General features: G+C 45.6%; 1 protein-coding gene across 2 annotated transcripts in view; it reads right to left on the bottom strand.

Annotated features, from left to right (window-relative positions):
- Positions 1–1,713: 1,713 nt before the first annotated feature.
- The window catches only part of CDH4 (cadherin 4), a 459,703-nt gene continuing 436,513 nt past the window's right edge, over positions 1,714–24,903 (bottom strand). For both annotated transcript variants that reach the window (XM_086474518.1, XM_086474517.1), the window contains exons 9-16: positions 24,590–24,775; positions 19,252–19,505; positions 15,636–15,778; positions 11,102–11,335; positions 9,820–10,053; positions 5,500–5,639; positions 3,418–3,582; positions 1,714–1,920 (exon numbers count right to left, since the gene is read on the bottom strand). In XM_086474518.1, coding sequence (XP_086330644.1) covers positions 1,714–1,920; positions 3,418–3,582; positions 5,500–5,639; positions 9,820–10,053; positions 11,102–11,335; positions 15,636–15,778; positions 19,252–19,505; positions 24,590–24,775 — 1,563 coding nt within the window. The remainder of the gene's footprint in view (positions 1,921–3,417; positions 3,583–5,499; positions 5,640–9,819; positions 10,054–11,101; positions 11,336–15,635; positions 15,779–19,251; positions 19,506–24,589; positions 24,776–24,903) is intronic.

Genomic DNA, 24,903 nt, shown 5'->3' with positions numbered 1-24,903 from the left:
TAAGCACTTTTACAAGTTTTAGCGAACCCACTGCAAAATCGTCTGCAGAATATAAAACACAGGTAATCCAAGATTTCATAGCACATTAATTAAGTGGCTCATAATCCATTAAATGTGGTTTATATTACACATCCATGCAGTCTAAATCATTTTACAAACATTAGACATAAACCCACTAGTCCAAATCAGTAAAGGAAAAGTGTAATAAAAAAAGCTAATAACTATTTGTTATCGGTTAAACTGACCCTACATATAAACTAGGTAGTATGCTACCATTTATAATACTGATGTTGAATTACGCCTGGATGCTGCAAAACCTCTTGCTTACTTGGCAATGCTTGAGCATATTAACCACAAGATACTTAACAGGCCCTCGTTGCACTTCTTCTCCAAAAAAAAACATTTACTACAGATAGCAGCGCCTACCCATCGAATAGAAAGGACACACATTAGCTGAGTTACACGATGTTGTTGAGCTTTGGCTACTAATGCTCCAAGGCATTAATACTGAACTAGACTAACTTCATACTTACGGATGGCAAAAGTGCTGATCAACTGTTCCTGCCCTTAGCACCGCCCCGGCCCCGAGCAGAGCCGCTACACGAACCCCTGCCTTACGCGAGGAAAACGGCACGGGTTTTCGTGCCAGCTGGCATCCTCGGCGATGCGGGACACCACCACCTAACCCAGCGGGTATTTACATCACTCGAGAGAGGTCGTGGGAGCCAAAACACGCCGCTAGCATAAAAACAAACAAACGGGCCTTTGGTCATTTCACGATTTACTTTGTAGGGTTTCGGCAAGGGCTGTCGGAGATTTGTTGCAATAACCAAAGGCTTTATCGATGCTATAGTTCTATGCAGCTACATTGAGTGTGACCAGGTGACAGCAGAGCCCCCAGTCGGTATTTTGCATCTGATAACACTGAATTATATACAACATGATGACTAGTTCACCACCTGCTGAGGCTTAAAGATGGCTGTTAAGATTTTGACTCAAAACATCTCCCCCCCACCCCTCCCCCACCCTCCCTCTTCCACCCCAGAATGAGTCACCCCCCTAAAAAAAAAAAAAAAAAAAAAAAAAAAAGGCAAAAAAGAAACAATCTCCACAGTTCCTTTTTGTTAACTCCTTCCCAGCTAGAACTGGCTTAGGGTCACAGGGAGTGCTGCCCAGGATGGTTGTATGTTTGTTTTCATCACTCCTGAGATTGAAGGGAATCTGATACATGCACCAAAAGGCACTTTCAAATATATATATATATATATTTTAAAAACAGTGCTTCTGTTCTAAGAAATTCAAGTTAAGACAGAGTGCCTTTCACTCTCTTTAGTCATAAAGCAGATAAACGAGCAATATCCCAGCTGACATTAAAAAACCAAACCAAAACAACAAAAAAATACCTGCAGCAGAGACAAGTGTTCATGCGAGACAGCTCAATATTCTAAAAAAAAAAAACCAACTGGAAAGGAAACAAAAAAAGGAAAACAAAAAAAGAAACCTCCTATATCACCACTAAAAATAACAATACAGTCAGCAGGGGATATTAATTAAAAAAGCTGCCACATCTGTACAGTTCTTGCTTCTGCATCGGCTCCTTTTGTTAATGTTGTCATCTGTGGGTTTGTTTTTTTTTTTTTTCCTAAATTGTTTTTTTTTTTCCTTCTTCTTTTTTTTTTTTTTTTTTTTTTTTTTAAATAACTTGAGGTCAGTTTAATCTTCCTCGCCTCCCCCGTACATGTCCGCCAGTTTCTTGAACCTGGGCCCCCAGTCGTTCAGGTAGTCGTAGTCCTGGTCCCCGGAGCTGGAGGAGTTGAGGGAGCTGACGGAGCCGGCGGTGGAGCCGCTGCCCTCGTAGTCGAAGACCAGCAGAGAATCGTAGGGGGGGGCCGTGGGGTCGTTGTCTGCCGCACGCAGGCCCTGGCGGGGAGCAAACACACGGCGTTAATACCCACCGTGGGGTTTTATGGTGATGGGGCTATGGAGGGGTGTTCAGGTAAGGGTCTGCACTGGTGGGGCGTTTGGGATCCCTGCAGCAACGCCAGCAGAAAACCCACTAACTCCCAGTGCCTCTCTGAAAGAGCTGGATGGAGCAGGAGGGCAGTTATTTCCAAGGATCCAGCTCTGGATCTGGAAAACTTTCCGTTCCGGACAGCATGTCCTTTCTGGGGCGGCCTGTCAAGATTTCCATCTTGGCCAATGAAAGAATGAACAGCAGCCTTTCTCTCCTACCAATAATCATTATTTTAATATTGATCATTTTGATTCCTTTAGGTAAAGAAAAAAAAATCACTCCTAGCAAAATTCTGCAATTGGGAGAGACTTGGGGTGTGAAATCCTGGCCAGAGGGTTGGGAAGCGTTGCCATCCCAGTGCATTGTGGGCAGCAGTGTAGGCAAGCCACGGAAACGGCCTCGGGATATGAAGAAAAAGAATTGCTTTTCTGCAGCCCAGAGCCAGGAAAAGCCTAGTGGAATAGACCTGCAATAAAGCAAAATGTTCTGCATGCACACCTTCAGAAACTCCAGTCTCAGCATGGGGAGATGGAGCAGGTTTTACTGCAGCAAATAGTGGCTGGAGCGTGTGTAAGGGCAAGTCTTCACGTGCACGGATGTGTGTAAATGTGTGCATTAAGGATGGGCAGGAACAAAGGAAGAAGGAATTTTAATGATGAAAATGAGAAAAAGCACAGCAGGAAATGGGTATAATAACAGAATTAAATTGCTATAACATTTATTTTTCTGACTTAGGAAATGGATGGTGTCTTTTGTCTCGGAGGAAATAATGCATTGATCGGTTTGTAACCACTCAATCACTCAAAAATAAAACTAAGATAAGAAATACTAAATGGATAGGTATTTGTACAAGTAGGTAAAGGAGCAGTAATCTAACATAAAATAAAGAAACCCTCTCTGATCTGAGAGGAGTCTCTGTCCTGCAAACTCTTTGAGGCTTTAGACCAAATAGAGCTTACTTGGAAGGTACAGACTAGTGAAATAATTACAAGTCCAGGAGGCACAAAAGGCACCTTTGGCAACTCACGCAGCTGCCTGGCCACCGATTCCCCACTCCTTTGTCCATGTCCAGACAACGCTTTTACTGAGAGTAACTGCAACATTCATACTAATCCGAGGGACGGCAGGATCAGGTTATACTGCCCAGATGCTGAAAAGCAAGGTATTTGTGATACCCACGTTGGAAACCTCGGGATTTTGTTTGCACTTTGGCTTTTTACAGGCTCGGTGCCTTTATTAGGTCTTGCATCCTTTGCTCATGCCAGTTGTTCCTCTGGCTTTGATCACACTTCTCGTGTGGGGAGCATCACTTGGTCCACGCAGCTGGGAAAATGTTGCACAGCCGATTTTAGCTGGCTGCTCAAGCTTTTAGGATGTGACACAGGACACCCTACGGAACACACCTCATTAATAAAGTCACCAATATCCCCTGGATGTGGGATTACTGGTCTTATAGGATACTGCGGTTCAGCACCAATAGGTCTTTCATCCACCCTTCTGACTCCAGGTGTCTTGTTCAGCACGTGATCCATGGTCTCCGGCTGCTGGAGCTGGCTTAAATCATAATCCTGTGACAAACGGAAAGGCACAGAGTGAAACCAAGAGCTTTTCATTCAGATCATCTACTCACCCAACGTACAAATGAGGCAAGGGGTCTAATCCTATTTCAGCCGAAGTTCGATGGTAAATCTTATCCCCACCTAAATTGCAGATGAACCTGACCTCTGAGTAGTTCATAAAATTGACCTCCTAAGAGTGTATATTGAAACATAGTTGAACCAAATATTTAAATACTTTCTGAATATTTTACCCAGTGTCTAAATTTTTGGGATAAAAACTTGGCTTTTGTTTGTAAGTGCATAGATCTGTGCATAACTTTTTGATGAAATACATAATACAATGTAAAGACACAGTGTGGTAGACATATTACTGCAGTTACATTTGTACAGAAGTAAAAACATTAAAATGTGTATTGCATTTATGCATGTAGGCCTTTCAAAGTAATTATGTTCTTTCTCCTTGTGAAAAATCCCAACAGAATAGGTTTCTAACAAGGAATGAGAACCAGGTAATATTTCATAAAAAATGTATTCATGTAGGTAATGGTGTTTTGCTGCTCTTCCTTTGCTGTTATTTTTAACGAATCCTTTCTAAAATATTTAAGCCTACAGTGTAGTTGCCTGAATCCAGATACTTCAGCTAGTTTGAATGCTTATAACAGTACTTTGTTCTACCAGTAAAACTATTCTTGTGCTCAGACGGGGATGATTGAATCTCCAGGAGCAATATTTATAAATAACTTGTCAGTGACAAGAAAAAAGAAATGCTAATTGCAAGGATTTTTCCGTTGAGTAAGAACTTCTCAAGTTTCGGGCAAAGTCCCTGCCTTGGCTCCCCATGGTGGCTCCCGCCAGGCTCACCCACTTGCCTTCGGATGCCACCAGGACCTCCATGGCAGGACGTGCTCCAGTGGTTTCATCTACTCCTTAAGCACCAGCCCCAACCACTGACCTTAGGACTCACTGACACCAGCCATGAACACAGTAGTCTCTGCAAAGACCCATGAACCGTGCAGTCCATTTAAACAAGCAAGAATAAAGCCATTACGTGATGCAGCCACATAAATTGAATGAACTTCATATTTGAGAGTGTCATGGGCTCTTTACTTGTGTTAGGAAGGAATAAAAACCCCAGTGACCTAAACGTGAGCAACCAAACTTTGCTATTTTAGCTGAATAAATACATCCGTAGCAGAGGGGCAGCACATCCCAGGAGTGCAGGCCAGGGAAGTTTTCATGCAACATCAGCATCCGTGTCTGTAAGAAGAAGCCACCGCAGAAAAGCTGACACATTCAGGCAGACGGTGGCTTAGGGCTCTGTCACCGAGCAAAGCTTTGCCACTGTACACTTTGTGGCGAAAAGAAAATCTCCAAATGTATTCAGACATTTCTCACAAACCATGTCCAGAAATTAAAAGAAATTAAAGGCACAGTAGAGATGATTAAGTAAACGCAGGGAAAGCCCACAGAAGCTCTAGGCTCAAGCAAGCCAAGGCAAGTGCCTGCAGCCACAGGTCTGGAGGTAGAGTAGTAGCTACTAGCCAGTTTTACTAAGATCTCTGATGGGGAATGGCAAAATACACAATTTTAATGACCAAAATGGCAGAAATACTGCTTGAAGATGAGTTGAATCAGTAGACTAATTTATAGTACCTCCCCAGGCAGCTAGCCTAGGAGGTAGCAAAATTCATGTAGCACCGGTCTCCCTGTATGGTCCTGTTTGCACAGGAGAGTGTCCCAGTGACATGCTGGACCTAAGCTGGCTCTCACCCACATCCAAGCCACACTGGGGAAGCCAATAAAGCTGCCTGGGCATAACCAAGGGCAAATGCAACCCTTTGCAAGTGAAAATCGTGTAGTTTCTGCCTTTATGAGAGAATGGATTACACAGCTGCTCCTTGGCCACAACCTGTGGGCTCTTCTCACCTGGTCTTCCTCTCCACCTCCTTCTTCGTCGTACTTCAGAATATTGTCCCTGACGTCGTCCTCGGGGTCGATCAGGAGCTGCTTGGTGTGGCGCTCCTTCTCCCGGCGTTTCATCCACACCACAAACAGCAGAACCATGGCTGTAACGGAGAAGAAGCGGGGTGAGCCTGGATCTCCCACAGCACAAGGACAAGCTGCGTGTGTCGGAGCGTGGTGGCATGTCCTAATGCCTCACCTGCCCTCTTCTGCTATGGAGAACCTCACTGGCTGCTTGTAAGAGGAATAAAACTTTGTCCTATTGCATGTTCTAATTTATAAGGGAGAGATCAGTGAGAGCTGTAAATACTGTGACAGGCCTCCACTACAAACATTTCTTTAAGATCCACCACAAATGCTGATTGAGCTGATGTTTGTCAGAAGTCAAACACACAATCAAAGGAAAAGCAAACAGAAAGTGTGAAAACTGATGTTTACTGAGAATATTTGATCTAAATCCTGAATTTTCAGGATTAGGTTTCCACCTTTATTTTATTCAGGGGCATAAAATAAAGATGGAGGAAAGAGAGCTGCAGAGGGGCTCAGAAGCAAACAGGTACAGACGACCAGCATCTGTGCCGGAGCGGCTGTTCCACCAGCGTGCCACAGCGATGCCCGTTCAGGTCGTGAGCCCTAGCCACGGCAGTCATTTTGCTGTTGTCTGCACTATGCCATGGAAAACTGTCTTGGGGAGCGTGGGTGATACTGGGTAGATAATCCAATTTGAGCTCACTTATGCTCTTTTTTGGTGAGTGAGGGAGGCTTTCTAGACTTCCAAGATCACATTAGCCAGGACATTAGCATAAGCATTTGGCCATCAACTTGCAAAGCAGATCTAAGATCATCTGAAATCCTTTCAGAGAGCAGGGCTTGCTTTGCAGAACAAGGGAAGGCAAATCTGGTAGCACACAGCCAACCTCCTCAGGCATCAGCATTTATGTGCCAAGCCCTGGCTAATCTCTCTCAGTACAGTAACAGAGGGAGATGAACAGTTCTTGAATCATGAGAAATTTTCTCCCACTTAAACAATTTCACCCAAAGGGAACGCTGGCTCCCTGCTCCACAACCTCATCCTTCAAAGGGCTGCTCACGTCCCAGAGCTGTGTGCTCCCGTGACTTAGTGCATGGAAGCCACTCTGGGAACTTAAGTCTCCAAGAGGACCTTGTCTTCTCCAAGAACCTGTTAATATGTTAGTTTTCTTCTCATAGTCAGTAGCTGCAAATAATGCCATCAAAAATGCAATTAAGCCTGGGCAGCTGTACACCTCCCCATGCCTGCTTTCCCTCTGTTCTCCTCGCAAGCCACACGCAAAGCTGTGACAGCGGCAATCTGCAGAAGAAGGGAAGAGATGGATGGACGGCAGAGGTGGGAACATGTGGCCGTGCGAAAGTGTTCGTTCCACTTAGGTCAACCCTTGACTGTGCCAAAACAATTCAGCCACCACGAGTGAACCCAGGCAGGATGCAAGATCCCAAACTCCCTAATATTTTAGCTGCATAAGGAGAAGGAACAACTGCTGTTTCCCACTGTCTCATACTTCCAGGGTTTTCTTTCTCTTTGTCTCTTCTCAGACCCATCGGTGAAGGCATCGCTTCACTGAAGGCAAGGATGGAGAAGAGACCAGACCCTGGGGACACGGGCGGGCAGCCCAGCCTGCAGCCCCACTGTGTGGGGAAGTGGTTAGGAGGATCTGAGTTTTTCCTCCCAGCACTGAAGTGTTTATACCCAACAGGAATTCAGTGAAGTGAGCAGAAGAGGACCGGACAGCTAATTACTGCCATTGTGTGCCAATTGGCTGCCATCCCTGCCTGCCAGCTAACAGAATTGTTTTCAGATAGTTCAGCATTTCTTTAATGCTTATCCTAGATCTATTCAAGAGAGAAAAAAGAAAAGGAAAGAAAATGTAACTCTTATCTGCAATATAAAACCTCAGCTATTTAGCAGACTATTGAAGTCCTTTTCTCATCGTTCCTTTTTAAGTCTCTCACAACAAGATACCTGCCTAGTCCACAAAGACAATATTATAATGGTTACCAGGGTTTATCTTTTTCTTTCCTTTTTTTTTTTTTTTTTTTTTTTTTAAATGCTACTTTTTCATGCACTTGTGGAAAAAACTGTGCCATTAACGCCTTTACAGCTACCTTGAAAAAAAAAAAAAAAAAGGGCTTCAAAGTGTCAATAGCCGATGTAGTGCACTCTCCTTCCTTTTATTCACTCTGCAGAATGGGAAGTGCTATTACTGCTGCTAGACCCATTTTCACTCTGCATGTAGTTTTCCTTGAAATCTATTGTCTTCGCCCTTCACAATTTTTTATTGCATTGCTCTTCTAAATGTGTTGTTTGTGCAGCTAACACATCGGGTATCAGGAAGAAGAAAAACCCTTTGAGCAAAGGTAACGGCAGAAACTTCCTTCGCCTGAGCAACCTCAGATCTGTCCCCTTGCTGCTTCTTCCTTTTAAAGCCATCAGACTTTGACCTGCTGACTCTAAAATGGACAAATAGTCCCGCATCTGCCTTTTTCCAGGCTATTGTTCAGAAGTCATGATATAAAACAGATAGAAAGGAGGCAAAACACTGGAAGGATGTAACTGGAAAACTGCTTATCGCAAGTTACATTTTTCATCACTGATACAGTGCTTTGCAGCTCTTGAAGATAAAAAAAAAGGCAATTAGAATTACAATGAATGTAAAAATAAGCTTTTGTAATAAAACCCGTAATTTAAAATGGGATAATGTATCTGAAAATGAAAAGAGGAATCTCTTAAATCAAATGTCCTTCAGCTGAAGTTAATTTCAGTCAATAGGATTTTCAACTGTTTAAATCACATTTTAGCACTGGATTTATACAAGAGGAGCAAAAAGAAGCCCTGTGTTTAATCACCTCTGTCGTTTCCAGTGCAAATTTTTAGCTCACTGGCAGCAGCACACCCGCACGCCCCGGTGTACCAAACGTGGCAGGACTGGCGAACACCACGTCTTCTTCTGGGTGTGCAACTGTGGTGCATTCGCAGCAAATGCCCTTGCTGGAAGGAGCGGCCTAAAACATTTTGCTACTGGGACCCCACACCCGATGAAGGACAGAAACTGGGGATCGTGGCTAGGCACGGGGATGCTTCTGCTGGCTCAGGTGGGCTGGGTGAGGAGCAGGGACTGCACAGCCACAAACACCCAGTTTTCTTGCTCGTTCTCCAGACTGACGTGGTACATCAGTTATACAACAATGTATGTCCATCGTTGGCCCAGGAGGGTAGATGTTTGCCCAGAGATGACCCATTCTCTTAATGTACCATGTCATATCCACATTAGGTGACATTTGTAGCATACGTCGCTCTGTCTGCTCTCTGTTTAAATACATTGGGGGTAAATATTAAATGTGATTTAGCACCATAACTCCCATTAGCTTTAATGGGAGTCCCATGGTTTCATCCTGTGTTTCTTGATGAATATTTACCTCATTGTTCATTTCAGTACTCATTTTTATCTCTTCCTACTGTGCCAACTCCTGCTTGAAGTTATAATGATATCATTTTTATTTTTAAGTGTGTGCACACATGGTTATTGGTAATGTTCATGAAAGCCTGGGACTAACAGCGTTGCTGGGCAGAAGCAATGGCTTTGCCTTGAGCAAACGGACAGCCAGCCCTTCTCTGCGATGCATTCCCAGCCCTCCAGCTCTCCTGACAAACTGGGGATCCTTCCTTTAAAAACACTCACAATCCACCACCATTCTCCAATCTGTTGCCATTTTACAAGCAACGGGAATAACTACCATTCTTCTTTTCCTCTGAACAACCAGAAAACTGCAGCTAGGTATTGGCTCTGCCAGGGACTAGCCAGACTCTAATAACCAGCGCATCTGGTACTGGGAACCAATACATCCACAACCAGCCAGGGACAGCCAGGGACCTGAGAGCTCTAGAGGAGCCTGCCACAGGATTTTGAACAAGTCTTTCAACTTTTTCCTGCAAAATGTAGAGAATCATATCGCACTCACTACCTACAGATGTTGTCAGGTGTAATGATGTTTGTAAAGCTACTGGAAGTCTTAGAAAGAAAAGTCTGACACAGGCAGAGCGTGCTCTAGCTCGTTTTGTGACACTGCAGTGAGGGAGGTTTGAATGCAGATGTGCGAACTACCCCCCCACAGCCCCGAGCTCACTGCTCTGCCCTTTGCACGGGGCTTGCACAGCCCTTATAAAATATCCCATATAGAAATGGGACAACAGGGACCAGGATGGGAAACACGGTGTCTCCCAGCAGGGCCAGCCCCTGTGGTACTTACTCAGCAAAATGATGATGCAGATCAGGATGGCGATGATGGCACCCGTGCCCAGCCCTGCTGCAGCCACCGCCCCGATGGTGGTGCAGTCGCCGTTCTCGTCGCACGGGCACACCTTCACTTTGATGACGGATGTGTTGTACAAGGGGGGGTTTCCTGAGTCCGTCACGATGATTGGCACATCATACACACCCGCTTCCAGGTACATGATTCGTAAACTAAGCTGGGCGTAATCGCCTGGAGAGACCAAGACAGACAGATGACAGACACTCTGGTAGAGCCTTGTACGGGCAGGGCTCCTCTGCCAGAGCAGAGTCCTGGAGAAGGGGCTATCAACAACACACCTGGGCAGCTTCAGACTTCTGCCCTAACGATTCGGTCAACAATCTGCCTGCCTTTTGCAAAATGATGTGTTTTCACTGCTGCACTAACCTACCTTCACGCTGTTTGCAAATCCATTTGCATGTATTTAAAACGGCATGAAATGCAACTACTAAAGCATGGATGATGCTCCCTGGGTCTGGGCTGCCCATGGCTCCTGTGCAGGCTCCCTGCTTGCCCACCCTCCCACCTTGGGATTTTCAGAAAGCCCATTGCCCGTCGATGACCTGCTCAGCCATGTAATCCTTCTTGTGTTCCTTCCCACACAAGAGCTGTGGGACTGAGCCCCCGAGCTGCAAGGGCACAAGCCGTTACCCCTGGCAGAGGGTGCCAGATCTCAGCGAGAGGGACCAGCTCTGAAGCCAAAGCCAGCCCATGGCTCATGATATTTTCCATCCTCTGCTGGAACTACCAATAAGAACAGCAATTAGGGCCATTTGTGGCTGCAATATAAAAATCCTTCATATACTGGTAATCTTCACACTTACCTAGCCCTCCTGGTTCCATGGTAAATTAAAAGGCTGCCTTTATGCAATTATGGTCAGAGAAATGAACATTGATCCTGATTGTGGCTTATGACAATTACACTGGAACATAAGGAAGACTGATAATAGCTTTTTTCCCCTTGGCCATTATGGATGATTTATACTCTGTTCACTACTGATAACTGTTCATAATTATGAACTGCATTAAAAAAAGCCAAGTGCCAAGGCTCTTAGAGTTATGCTGCAGGTCTGATACAAATCATTTCTGATTAACTATCTTGTCTATAATGTCAGCCATAATGTGCTTTAAAAAAATAAAAATCAGATAAAAAGTAGGAAAGTTTGGAAGTTTGAAACCACACGTGGGCTCATTAGCGAATCGGGGTCCAAATGTCCTCAGGATTGCCTGCCCCATTTACCATTCAGCCGTGTTATGGTCCAGTTCTTCCTCACCGCAGATGGCACACTTGGCAGCTCGAAGACAAAGGGCCCCACGTTTGGATCGATGTCAGCATCCGCGGCTGTTATGTTGATGACATTCAGGTTCGGCTTTTCACAGATCTGTGCCTCCTTTGGCAGGAGCTCGGGAGCATTATCGTTGATGTCGATTAGGTAGATCTGCAGAGTGCCAGTGCCGCTTGCGGGGGGTATACCTGAACGGGAGAGGCAGAGCCGAACATGGACTGATGACCATCACTTGAGAACCAGCAGGAACGTCAACACCACGGACCAGTCCTCACTCTGCCTTCCAGTTTCAATAAACCAGGATTTTCATCCTCCCTCCTTGGACCTTATTAGGGACATACTGCACTTTCATGCTCCCTTGCTTTAAGAGGTATTATTAAAACTTCCCCAAGCCTCCTAATGTTGCTGGTTTTCGCTCCTGCAGAACATGGAGGTTGAGTTCTGCAGATTTGTAGCCTACAGCAATGTCCTTAGTCAAACTCTAAATATCCAAGGATGTGATGCCAAGCTGCTAGTGCAAATTTTGGTAATGGCTGTTTTGAAGAGGAAAAACCACTAGAAAGAGAGCTAACAAGAGGAAGAAGAGGGCTTGGAGGGAAAAAAAGAAGTAGTGTAATCCGTTGGTCAGCATTTACTGTAGCACTTGCTAGCCAGTTTTTAGATTTGCAGACTATTACACTGCTTCAAAAAAAAAAAGCCCAGCTTTTCAGCCCATCCCACAGTCAGCCCTAGCTTTAGTGGTGAAAGGTCCTTGCTCAAAACCTATGGTATGAGCTAACCATCACCAAACATGCTGGGTGATGCTACTAGCCATGGCAGCAGCAGTATGTCCCAATATACGGTTCTTCATCCCCTCTACATTTGTCCCAACCAGCAGGGATGCTGCAGCACAGCAGTCTTGGTCCTCCTGCCCCTTATTGATGAAGAGCCACGGTTGTCTGACTAATGACCACTTGCACCAAGTAATACCTGCCCTGGCAAGACAGAACAGCCTTCCCAGAACTGGTGCAGTATTTTTGATTTCTCTCCCCACACATACATCTGACAGCTCTGAGTTGGCCTGCCCACCGCCTCCCTTCTCAGGCAGCGTTGCTTCAGCCATTCTTTTTTAAGTTTGTATTTTCAGTCCTGGCTCTTCCTCCCAGTGCTGGATATAAAGCTAGACAAAGCATTCCCCACTAGGCTTTCAAACATTGCTTCTGCTTCCACAGGCCTTCTTTCCTACATTCCTTTCTCATTTCTGCTCCATTTTTCAACGGAGCCTTGAAAACTCTGAAGGAGCCCTGAAAATCCTTCTTTCATGGTTCCTACATAAGCTCTTCAATCATTGATCTCATCCTTTCATCTAGTAAGCAAGGGGTAGGTCTCCCTCTAAAACAATGTCTTTGATCAGCCTTGAAAGTTTCTGGAGAGACAGACAGCCCACCAGGATACTGGGGCTGAGCACAAAAACTGACTTTTGGGACCAAGCAAAGTGATTTCACTGTTTTCACGTTATCAGAGTATCTTCTGGGACGAAGGCAAGGCCCACACTCTAACCTCTGAGATAGACTGAATGCAAACTAGCAGGCTGAGAGGCACTGACTGGCACTGACTGGCCCGTGGCTGAAATAACCTGCAATTGTCACAGAGGTGTTAGGTATTGCTGGGCTCCAGTTCCTGGTATTTTTGGTTCTTTGTGCTCCTGAGTGCAGTTCTGGGGCAGTTTCAGAAGAAATGAAGAGTAAACAATTTTTTAAATGTCTGAGTACTAAAAACCATGAAACATTTCAAATCATTCCAATTGTCTAATGTGGAGAGAGCAAGGATGAGCATAGAGCAGGTATTGATTACTACAAAGGATCCTTGGACTTTATGCTCAAGGGATGAGGACTACCACAGCACCACTGACTCTGGTGGAGAAGTTGGTCCACTCTCTGAAATTAAGATTGAAATACTTTCGACATCATTTCAAAATAAAGAATATACAACAGCTACATCTACATGTAACTGTGTCATTCCCCATCATTGCCTTTTTCACAGTCAGCACTCCTGGAGCAAGGTACAAGCCAACTGGCTTTCATGTTCAGCTGCAAGCAGGAGTCTCTCCCATCCTGCTTGTGCAAAAATTTCTAAGGAACTTGGTCCGTTGTCCTGACAAATCATGGCAAACCCAAAGTAAAACGTGCCTACGGTGAACAAGCATCTTCTTGTCACTGTGTGCCTGCAGAAAAGCAGGAACCTGCATGCAGGGTTGCTAATGCAGCCTGGTTTCCTACAGGATTGGGCCCCAAAGGTGATTTCCCATGGGGTGCTCTGGTATCGAGGAAGGAGCAGGACCCTGCTTCCTTCAGTTACAGACTCTTTCCCCCCTACTTACCTCCCTATTTTGGAACACGGTATATTTGAGTTCTCAGCTTCCCCGTAAGATTGGTTGAAATTGGCTGAAGGATTCAAACACTGCCAGGCTCCACACTTGTGTAGACACAGCGTGATCCAAGAGCCTCTTTCTCCTGGGCTAAACAATACACTGTTGATTAGGATTCCCCTTTCCCCCCCCCTTACATTGCAGCCAAGACCTGAAGTGAGTATCTCTGTATGGTAGCCCTGGGAGAGAAAGAGAGCATATCCAGGGAGTATTTGGCTAAATATCTTCTTTATCATATAGTGAAAACAGCAAAACGAACTTCAAGGAAACAAGATGCTAGTGCTTCTTCAAGCAAGCAAGAAAAATCCTCACCAAAACCCCCAACTCAAAGTCTTTCTTTGATAAGTATGTGATGCTGGAGAACTTGGAACTTGGGAGAAATGTGGAAAGAGTCTATTAGCCTAGATAAAACTTTAGCTGTTATCCTAAGCACTCTAGACAGAATTTTAAATAAGGTGTTGCTTTATATGCATTTTAATGGCTGCAATATACCAGTGATAGATTAATTTTTCAGAATAAAGAGATTTATCTAGGTCCTCACTTTCTGAGCTGCTGAATGATGGATGTGGAAGTGCTGATGCATTGCAGCATCAGCACAGAAGCCAAGGGAAGGGGTTAATACCAAATCATGCTGTACTAAGTGCCCAAGATTTGCAAGGTCAGATGGTGAGGATTAGTTTGATGGGTTCAAGCTCTACCACTGCTTTTGTGAGTAGCCCCGGCCAACTCATTTGACCTGTTCCACCCCGAGGCTCTTGCAGATGAATGCTGCTAGATCCCCTTGAAACTACTTCAGCTTTCACTGCCCTGGGAAGCTTACGCTGGGGCTGGGGGACCACACCAGTTCTACCATTGATGGCATAAAGAAGGGGCAAAATTTGCACCTTGGTACTGCTACTCAGTATTGAAACTCTTCCATGAGTTTGCCTTGCCCCCGTGCCCCAGGATGCAATGGCTGAAGTGAAGCCTGAAACCCCAGAGGGAGGAAGTTTTCATTTTACCTGCAAGCACCACCGTATCTGCTCCTAACGGACATGGCACCCTCCAGCCTGAGGGATGACAAGAGCTAACACAAACGCTGTCCTGAAAGCACCTATGGAGTATGAGCAATGTACTTAGGTGCTCACAGACTTGATTTTGCTGCTGAAGCATGGCTCTGGTTTGATGTGAGCACTCAGCACCCTGCAGGGGGAAGGCGAGGGTGGGAGAGGGGGAGGAAGGCCCTCTCCTTCCCCAGGGAATCTACTGGAGCCCTCCACAGAGCCTTTCCCAACTGTAGGAACTGATGACTGAAGTAACAGCATGGCCACATTTAGGTATAGTTAGTAAAAAAATGCCAACGACTCCTCCTAATCAGAATTAGGAAGAGGAATCCAGGGGAGCAGCAAAGGACTGCTTGCCCTCGAGTGTGACCAGCGCTGAGGTTCACAGTGCTAATTTGACCAAAAGCGCTGTGTGATCTTTAATGAGTACAGAAGAGCAAGCCTTAACAGGACTTCTCCACGAGAAGATCTGTACCGGCCTCAGCGACTTTGATAATAAAGTACACCAGCATCCAGATGCTCTGATGATGGCTGGACCGTTCAGAAACGGTAGCGGACAGAGAGAGGGATTAGCTCCAATGATAGACAGACAGACACCTTTCATGAAAGCCACAGCAGTTCAATGGATTGGCTTATTTTTAATACCCTCCTGCCATCCCCTACAATTATTTCCGGTTTCTTGATGGAAGGCTTCCTGAATGCTCTGATCAGTGCCTTCGGGACGATTACCGGGACCCGTGTGTTCGGCAGCCCATGGAGAGCACATCCCTTTGATATTTTTTAAGTTCAGGCTACACCGCCTACACTGAACTCCCCAAATCGATTTTCCATTTGCCCTCCCTTTCCCTTAATAACACTCTCCGTATACTGTGCACATTTAATTTACTCCAGCAATTTCCCGTCCCACTTTCACATTTTTGACCATAAAAACCTGGGAAAAAGATAACTTATACTGACAACTCTGTCAGGGCATCATTTCTCTTAATGCATCACATTAGAGTCTTATTGAAGCATGAACAATGTGAAGCCTGGGCTCACCGTTGTCAGCCGCCAAGAATGTGGCCTCGTAGACATTATTCTTAATGTAGTCTGACTCTCGATCAAGGACAGCAGCAGTAGTGATCTGACCATTTGTGGCATTAATGTTCAGCCAGTTTGCAGGATCTGACAGCTTAGAGTATCTACAGAGAAAGGAAATAAATACATGGCAGTCTTTTCACTGACATATCCTTAATATTGCTTGAAATAAGGTTTTTCTGGACTCCTGACCCATGATTCAAAGGACCTTTAGATAACTGGTTTTGTTGACAAACAAAATGCTAATTGAGTATCTTTTTTTTTGACCTCTACAATTACCCAGTTTTTCTATTTCTTCCCTTTTAAAGGTTTTCCTTTCCACTAAGTGCCACTTGCAGGCCAGTCTCCTGCTGCTGGGAGTGGACATAGCCTGAGGTCTCTGCAGCCGAGGAGAAACGGGGTCTGCAATGACCACTGCATTCATATGCCTGAATTAAAGGATGGATTCCTGCTCTCTCCTTCTCTTAACACTGCCTGTCCTAAAATAGCTCTTGCTCTAAAGCCATGGATATTCCTGCTTTCTTCCATCACTAACAAACAACAGTTTGGGAAATACCACACTGGGAGAGTAGCAGTATTCAGGGCTGCCTTTCAGATCAGAATCGTATCTTCAGCAGCAATTGCCTTGGGGACACTACAATGGGAACTCACAGCTGTATTAAGGCGTGGACCCAATGGTGAAGCAGTTTCAGGTCTGTTCTCCTGAAACATTTTTATATGCTCCTCAAATAGCAGGTAAGAAGAGCCTATGCACGTGGGAGGTCTGAAGAGAGTAGCAACAAGGGGGTCCCCTTGGCAGTCCCCAGCATGTCTTGGGCTGGAAAGACCCAACGGCAGACTTGCCTCCCAACTACTCAGTCAACACATTGCCCAAGTTTGTTCATGTCCTATGCAGCCAGCTATGAACATGGTTTGTTTGGGGCAAATTTCTCCATGTTCTCCAGATCAACATGTTCTGTTTACCTTTCTCGCTTGCTGGTTTCCTTGGGTTTATTTTATTCATTGCTTTTGATTTCTGCTTCTCAGTTTTGTACAATTTGAGTTGAGATGGACCCTTATTACGTAGACTGGAAGCTAATAAATGGCCAAACTATAAATTACTGAAATAAGCAAACAAAAGCTGAGCTTATTTCATGGGTAACTCAGACCTGCTGATAGTTTTATATAATTTTTTGGTTTTAGTTAGATACGCAGGCAGGAGAACTTCTGGCTTCTGGTGAATATCCCTTTCCAGAAATGGACTGTTTGAAGCTGAAACTCAAAGTGAAACTTGAGCTGTGTCAATCCACGTGCGCAGGAAAGCAACACAGCTGCACAAGCCCCTGCCAAAGGAAAGAATTACATTTCATGGAGCTAGAGTCTTTGGGATGTTTTCATTTCTTTCTAATATCACTGCTGTGAGTCTCCTGCCCTTTCTCTGCTAAATGACCAGGGATGCAGTTTTGAAGCTGGCTTTGTGAATGTGTCTGTGGCTAATGAGGATAACTTGAGGTGTGACATTGGCCATGCCAAGCTGTGCCTTACTGGAGACGCTCCTGCTTCCTTATCTTCTCTTTGTAAAAAACTATTTCATCAAAGACTATTTAGAGAGAGACTGAAAACTGTATGCAAGCCTCTAGCAGCTGGATCAGCTCTCTGTGAAGGGCTCATCATGGTTCTGTAGGCTTAGCCTTTTGGGTATCCTTTTTCCTAACTCACCAACGCCAACTGTGAAGAAAAACCAAAATACCCGTTGCATAGCTCACAAAGACAGGACCCCAACAACGCCCCACCGCTTCTTGCAAAGCCTTGGCATTGGTCTGTCCTGATGAAAAGACGGTAAGAGAGATTGTACTTGGGTTTGTGAACGAAGTGCTGGTGGATACACAAAACGTGTGTCCTGGAAGCCCTCAGAAAAAACAACTCAAGTAATTGGCTGTTCATATGCACAGAAAATCTTACAAGACCTTGCACATGTACCGTGCAATGACAGGAACGGCTCAGCAAAGCCAGTCCTTCTCCTAGAAATGGCAGATGCTCGTTTGGATTACAGATCATCCACCTCCAGGTTAGAGGGAGTATTCAATCAGAAACGAGCTGTTCTCTCTTTTGAAAACCAGCCTTGGTACAGACGTCAGGGAAATAAAGACCCTTCCAAGGCCAGTATTTCAAAAAGAATATAAGAAAAACTGGCTTGTTAGTTAGGATGGTCTCTCTCCTCAAAAGTCACAATACCTGTCTAAAGACAACAAGACGAGGCAGTGAATAAACTATAATTTTCTAGACCAGACAGCTCTCCGCCTGGTGAAATATCTCAAACTCTCCCTGACATGAAATGTCACAACTGATGTAAGTTTAAGTGGCCTTGGCTGTGGTCACGTCGTATACTCAGGTTTTGTCAAAAATACTGTGGTCCCTACAGACTCAGAGTAAAAAAGAAACAAACTTCTGTGGATGTAGAAGTATCCAAGAGCAGGAAACACATTTCCTGCCTGCACAGATGGAGGCTGAAACACTTGTGAAAGGTGTCACAAGGACTCTCATTTTCACACAGACTTTTCTGCCCATGTATTTCCCAGTGGGAAGGCACCCAAGCTGGGGTCCTGGACTGTGGATTCAGCTCCCAGTCTGCCCAGGTGGGACAAAATACAGTGAGTGACACCCTCCTGGTTGCTGCATGGGCTAAATCTGATCTTAAACTGCTTAGATCAAACATCTGACTTTTAGAAAGCTAAAATTTTGCCAGCTGAATCCCATAGGGAAAGAAGCTAACAAGGAGGTTATGTTTGGCAGTTGGTCTGAAGGGAAAGGGGAGGGCAGAACAGATCTCGGCTACTGCAGCTCAGGCATGGACTACTGGGGGGCTTTGTATGGACTGGCCTTAGATAAAGACCAAGTGCCAATGGCATGTGCACGGGTGTTTGACCGCTTAGGCAGTATTCAACTATACGACCTCTTAAAAGCCTGTTCAGCAGCTGTTTGTAACCAAGCGAGCCTTGCTCTGAAGGGGCTGACAGCTCCTCTCACACTGTCCTTTTTAAGCCAGGTTGAACCTCAATCCTCTGGAAGCAACACAAGACATGGCTAAAAATCTCAGTCATTCCCTTTGGAACTCTAGCCCTAGCCCTTATCTGCACCTCAGTTCCCTGCCCCCCATAAAACAGAAATAACAAAGCTGCCTTTTTCTAAACCTCTGTGTTTAGAAAGTGCACGAACAACACAGGTCAAAGCATCCTTGACAAGGCAGAGACAAAACATTTAGTACAATGCAGCCCTAACCTCTGTGTTTGTAGCAAGGCAGGGGACACTTTGCTATCGACTGCTTGCACTCCAAGCTACAAACTGCTGCTCTGCAAGCCAGTAACGTGGGATCTAACTCTGTCTGCCCTCCCAGACCCAGCTGCTCAGAGTCTGGCTTACCTGGAGAAGGGAGGATTCTGAGTTTACGAGCTTGCAGGATACCCTGCAAGCACTCGACTGAGGGTGTCAGTCCCTACAGAGCATTTTACTCATATCACATCGGTTAGTTTGTGAATCAGCTTTCAGCTGCTTTGCTCCCCAAACTTCTGCAGCTGAAATCCCCCGCCTGGTCTCCCACCTTACTGCCTGCTGCATGAAGCGATCAGGATCCACTGCTGAAAACGTTGTCAGGACTGTCCCCGTAGGCACCCCTTCCTCCAGCCTGATTAACTTGTGGTTCGTTGGGAAATACGGTGCTTCGTTGACGTCTGTGACTGAAATGGTGACTCCTGCTGTCGACTGGAAGGACATCTGGATGCCACTGGCCAGGGGAGCTTGGTTTGAAACCATCACTGTCAGCATGAAAGCTCTGTTCATCTCGTAATCGACTGCCTGAAACAAACAAGCAAGTATAGAGCCAAGCAGAGAATAAATTCTACCTCCTGGCTGAAAGCTGCAAGATTTAGAAGGCAGATGATATCAAAGTCATTGCTTCATCTCGTTTCCTCCTGAGCTCAGTTCTTTTGTAGGTGTAAATCCAGACCACCTTCAATCCAGTGGATGATTTGGCTTTCCAGTATTTGGAGGGTCAAATAGTTAAAAAACCCCCACAACGTAAAAATTGCAAACAGCAGGGGGGATTTGCCCTGTGTTTCATTCCAGCGCTAAGCCATTTCCAAAAAGGAACCCGCCTCTGTCAGCTGAGCATCGAATGAACGAACCCACCAAGGGCTGCTCTAAATGCAACAGCCGGAGCCTGTTCAGAGGGACTGGACAGGTACTTAACAATGCTATTAGCAATTAAAGCTGCTGACTAAGTAACTAGGACAGCCTGTGCGGACCCATGAGCCTGAAGTGCTCTTCATTCTTCCTCTTAAGTGGGTTTATAAGCAAAGGTGGAGCTGCAAGGAGCCAACACCTGGTCTGGTTAATCAGGCAGTCCTTCCAGTGGGACCTCTCATCCTCTTGCAAGACACCTCGTGGTCTCCTGAGGTTGCCTGCCCACTCCTACAGACACGTTCTGCTGTTGGGTGGCCACGGATCTCTGTTCAACACGCCCACAAACACAATGCGTCTTAGGAGCCAGGAGTGAAGAGCCTTTGCTGGCACAACTGACTGGACCACAGTACAATAATTTTTAAACCATCCCACTAATTATTACGAGGGAAGTCGCAAATCATCTGCCAGGGAGGCTTAAGTTATGCAGGATCACACCTCTGCTTGTTAAAAAATGCTTTGCCGTAATTTATAAATTTAGAAGCGTAACCATTCTCCCTAATACCTTCTCGAGCGCTGAGTCTGCAAAGCGTACGCTCACGGTGTAAAATGCCACGGTTACACTGACTTCGTTAGAGCTGTACTGATTTATATCAGCAAGATCGGGCTTCCATGTTCTGTTTAAAACCCAGTATTGTCAGGAGAAAAATCAAATCATAGGAGGCTACACGAGAGAAACAAATTTCAGGGGCAAAAGGTAAAACAGCGGAATCTCTGTTTGATTGAAGTGCAAATGTTCCTATTGCTAAATGGTTTTCTGACAGGCAGGGCCAACATTTAATAAAAAAAAAGGAAGCATAAAGATTCCCAGTACACCCACCAGCACTGACTCATGGACCTGTACCGCATTCAAAAAGAAGCATGGTGAAAGTTCCCATTTAAACACAATTCAAGGCCTTGAAACAATTTGATTAATGCATTTCCTCAATTTCTTTTCACGCTCTTCTAACTGATACTCCTCCAGTTTTGTTTTCTTTCTTTCTTTTTTTTTTTTTTTTGTTTTGTTGTGCTGCCCTGTTTGCTAACCTTACCCACAGCCAGTCTGCACCTCCCTCCCCGTAGGGGCTCAGATGGAGCTGGGAGGGGGGGCGATCTGAGCAGCTCCAGGGGGCACCGATGCAGGAACCACTCGGCTCCCTGCCTTATGATGCACAGGACTCACTGACCACACACATATCTGCTAGGATGGGGCCTGATGCAAGGGAGTGGTATTATTCCCCCCAAAATGTAGAGCTGCTCACTCAGCTTCTTTCCCTCTCTTCTGGGAGCAAGGTGAAATCAAGAGCCTCTGTCTTCACAGCAGTATTTGTGCTATTGTCCCCGGTGGGACAGGAGTCCCTCGCAGCCAGACACGGTCCAGCCCTGAGCAACACTCCTTTCACACCGTAATAAGCAATTTCTACCAGGACAGTTCGTACTTCTTCTCCCTGAAACTGGCTCCCTCTGAGGATAACAGTGCACAGAGCACACCGTCATCTTCACACTGTACTAACCCCTTCCATCTCCATGCGTCTCACTGAAAACGCTGCACAACGATCAGGCCAACAGCAGGAGCAAAAGCACACGGAGCCTCTACACCCAGGACAAGGAGGTGCTGGACTGTTGCCTGCTTTTTAATTCCACGTGTGCCTCTGCAGATACCCCTTGTTGGATGTTCAGTGTCTGATCTGGCACAAACGGCTCCAAAATATCCCCCTGGAGATGGTGCACATCCTCCTCCTTCACTAGCTTCTCCGACCTGGATGCTGAGGGCTTGCCACGTGTCCTCCTTTTCTCGAGATACTTTTAACTGAAGAGAACAAATTTGCCTTATGTTATTGTTGAGGCAAATAATAACGGAAGCTTCGGAAGCATCTGCATTATAAATTCACAGCTCTGATCCATGCAGAGTTTATAATAACATTTTACTTAGCCGGCTCCCACAGGGCAGTCACTGCTGCTCCTGGAGATTGTCTCCATTCTCTGCGGTGTCTCATCTGAGTGGGAAGTTTCTCTCTCCCCTTGATCAAGGCTTTCTTTGAAGATTAGGGTCTTGCATGGTTGTGGAAATGAACAGAAAAAGGAAATGTTACACTTTTGGCGATTGGACTGGAGCTGAAGATGCGGTTTTGCTGAGAGCAGCCGCAAAATGGCCCCCATGAACAGGATCTAAACTCCAAAGGGCTTCTTGGTTTGGAAGCATTTCTGGCCCCTAAATTGCTGGTGGAGGGGTGGGATTCTCCACAAGCGCCCTTCCCTGCACTGTTTCTGTGACTGCTGCAGCCCAGATGCAACCCCCTTTGCTTGCAGCAGTGGGGAGTTATGTATAAGCAGCTTCAAAGAGCCACATGAAAATCCAGCCATGCAGGGTCTGTAAATAAAATGTTCATTTCTTGACTTAATTTTTTACCTGTGTTTTCAATCTCCATCAGGGATCAAACCAGCAAGAGACTGCTCCCACACCACGAAGAACAAGCTCTGACTGGCCACCCACTTTGACGTGCATACATTCCCCAAATCTTTAAGCATATTCACTTATTAACAGAGAACAAAATATTTCAAAGAAGAAGGTGGAATCCGAAGAGTCTTCCCCTCTCCACCATGAAAATTTAATCACAAGCAATTTCACTCATTCTCCCTGCTGAAAATACACCAAAAAGCCTCCCAGCTTGATAAGGGTAAGAAACTCTGGGTGCCCAGGAGCATCAGGTGAGGTTATATAGTGAAGACATTCAATGCAATTTCAAGCTTTGAGCTCAGCTTGACAAGATAGGATTTTCACGTGGTTCTTTGCATTGTGATCACTGTGGGTTACACAGCAGTGGAAAGTCAACACCAGCATCAATGGTGTCTTGCAAATCTGCCCTGCTTTTTGCCTGCAATTTCTGAATAAGGGGTGGTTCATTATGCAGAAGTCCTTGTGTAGCAGTGACGATGACGTAAATCCCCTGTTGTTGACTCTGGTGTGCCTTTAAACTACGGTCACGACACTTTACTAGATTAAGAATATGGGGTCCTCCCCTGAAAACATTGGCATTTAGATTTCAGACTGGCCCCTGTTAACAGAAGTTAAATTTTTGAATTTTACTTTGTTGAATATTTTCTGTTTAAGCAGAAAAATATATACATATAGATATGTGTATACTTTCATACTTATATGCATCCATATAGATGTGTCTAGAGCTACTACTAAGCTTGAAGAGGTTTTGTAAGATTGCACCAGGTAAGGTTGTCAACCGTCATTACAGAGCAATAAAGTGATAAATAAAAGGACCCCGCTGAAAGACCATCTAGCAGGTAAGATGACGTCTCCCTTAAAGTTTCAGCAAAGTGGCATCTGCAGACACACACACATAGCCTAAGGGTCAGAGACCAGGACAAGCTCACAAGCTCACACGTTCCTACCAGCGTAACCTCACTGGCATTTCACTGATGTCACTTTTCCTAATACCCACGCTGCATGTATTAAGGATGACTGCAACTTATCAGCCACAAGGGAGCAAGGCTCTTTTTTTTCAACACAGAGCTATTAAATCGCTCTGCTTTTTAAGCATTAGTGTTTCATCCCAAGTTGTTGATTAAAACTTTCTGTTAGAGAAGGCCAGACTTATCAAAAGATGCAGGCTTTGTCCATCACAGCATGTATTATCCTCTTCAGGTGCGGCGCACAGCGCGTGTCGTGCGCGCTCCTACAGATCACAGCAGCCTATTCGTGACACCTTCACTTTTTTAGTAGTCAGAGGGAGCATCCACAGGCATCTTATCTGGGAAGAGGTTCAGTGAACGCTGAATGGATCCAGTTATGTTCTGGCTGTGCGTAATGACTACAGAAGAATTCACTGCCTGGGCTGCTGGCCTCAGTAACTGAAAGGGAAGCAAACACTCAAAGGAAGATAAAGTCCTGTTCTTTGGAGGCAAGGAGGGAAACAGAATTTGATACTTGCTGCAGATATCTTGAGGGTTTCAGCTCTCCTAACGCTGATAGGACAGAGGAAAGAAGGGCCAGTGCGTATTTAGCATCTTACTTCTCAGAGTCTTTGGACAAGATTCTCTGCTGATCTAACCTGGGGAGTGGCTTTCACTTGGGTGGAGCTATTCTGAGCTGAGGATCTGTCCCACACAGCGTGTTTATTGCTTGACACCCGGAAAAGGAAAATTTCTCCAACTTTCTCTGCCAAGCAACCCAGTCAGAGGAAAATCCTTCCTTCTGTTGCCAGGAAATTCACTCCTCCTGCAATCTCTCCTGCACTCCCTGATTTCACAGAGGATCACTTGACTGATCCCCTGCAGTGAAACGCCACCCCTGATTCACAGCTAGCAGGGAGTTTTCTGGCTCAGAAAGCAGTAGGTGCAGCCTCTGCCCTAAACACGACAGGCAGGGCAGGGCTGCACAGCCCTGGTGCCGTTCCCTCTTACAGAGCTCAGAAAGCTGAGGAGGAGCGGGATGTGGAGGTCAGGCTCAGATGCCGGGAAGAGTCTTCAGCACGTGAAAGGTTTATGAAAGCTTACGGTGGCATGGCTGAGTTGGGAAACCCCGAACCAGTGACATACACTTGAAGTAAAAGCATTCAGGACTCCTGCACAGAGAGAGATGGGAAACAACAGATTCAAGCAGTCGTATTCCCAGGTAGAGAAGATGTGAAGTAACTGCAGACTTCTGGCAATCCTTGTAGCCTCAGCTAGCTGAAAGGGTGACAAGTTTGCTTTGGCTTTCCCCTTACCTTCACAACGGTTACCATGCCTTCGTTGGTGACGGGGTCTGTCCGGATAGTGAAATGGCCAGAGGGGTCTCCGCTGATGATGCGGTAGATGGCATTCCAGTTGGGGGAGTGAGGCTGGTCCCGGTCCATCACCGTCAGATTGGCTACCACAACCTCCACTCTGTTCTCAGGAACTTCTCCTGAATACTGCAAATAAAAGACAGGAGAGGTCATGGTGGGAGTTTTCTGTCAATCCTCATGTCCGTTACTCCCCTCTCCCCTGCATCAGCACACTGACTGGGCAACCAGTCCCACAAAGAGGACTATGGGGTTTT

This window comes from Leptosomus discolor, chromosome 17 (assembly GCF_034619465.1).
Source record: "Leptosomus discolor isolate bLepDis1 chromosome 17, bLepDis1.hap2, whole genome shotgun sequence".
Taxonomy (NCBI): domain Eukaryota; kingdom Metazoa; phylum Chordata; class Aves; order Leptosomiformes; family Leptosomidae; genus Leptosomus; species Leptosomus discolor.
Note: the sequence above shows the minus strand (reverse complement) of the source record. Positions and strands in the feature narration are given on the sequence as shown.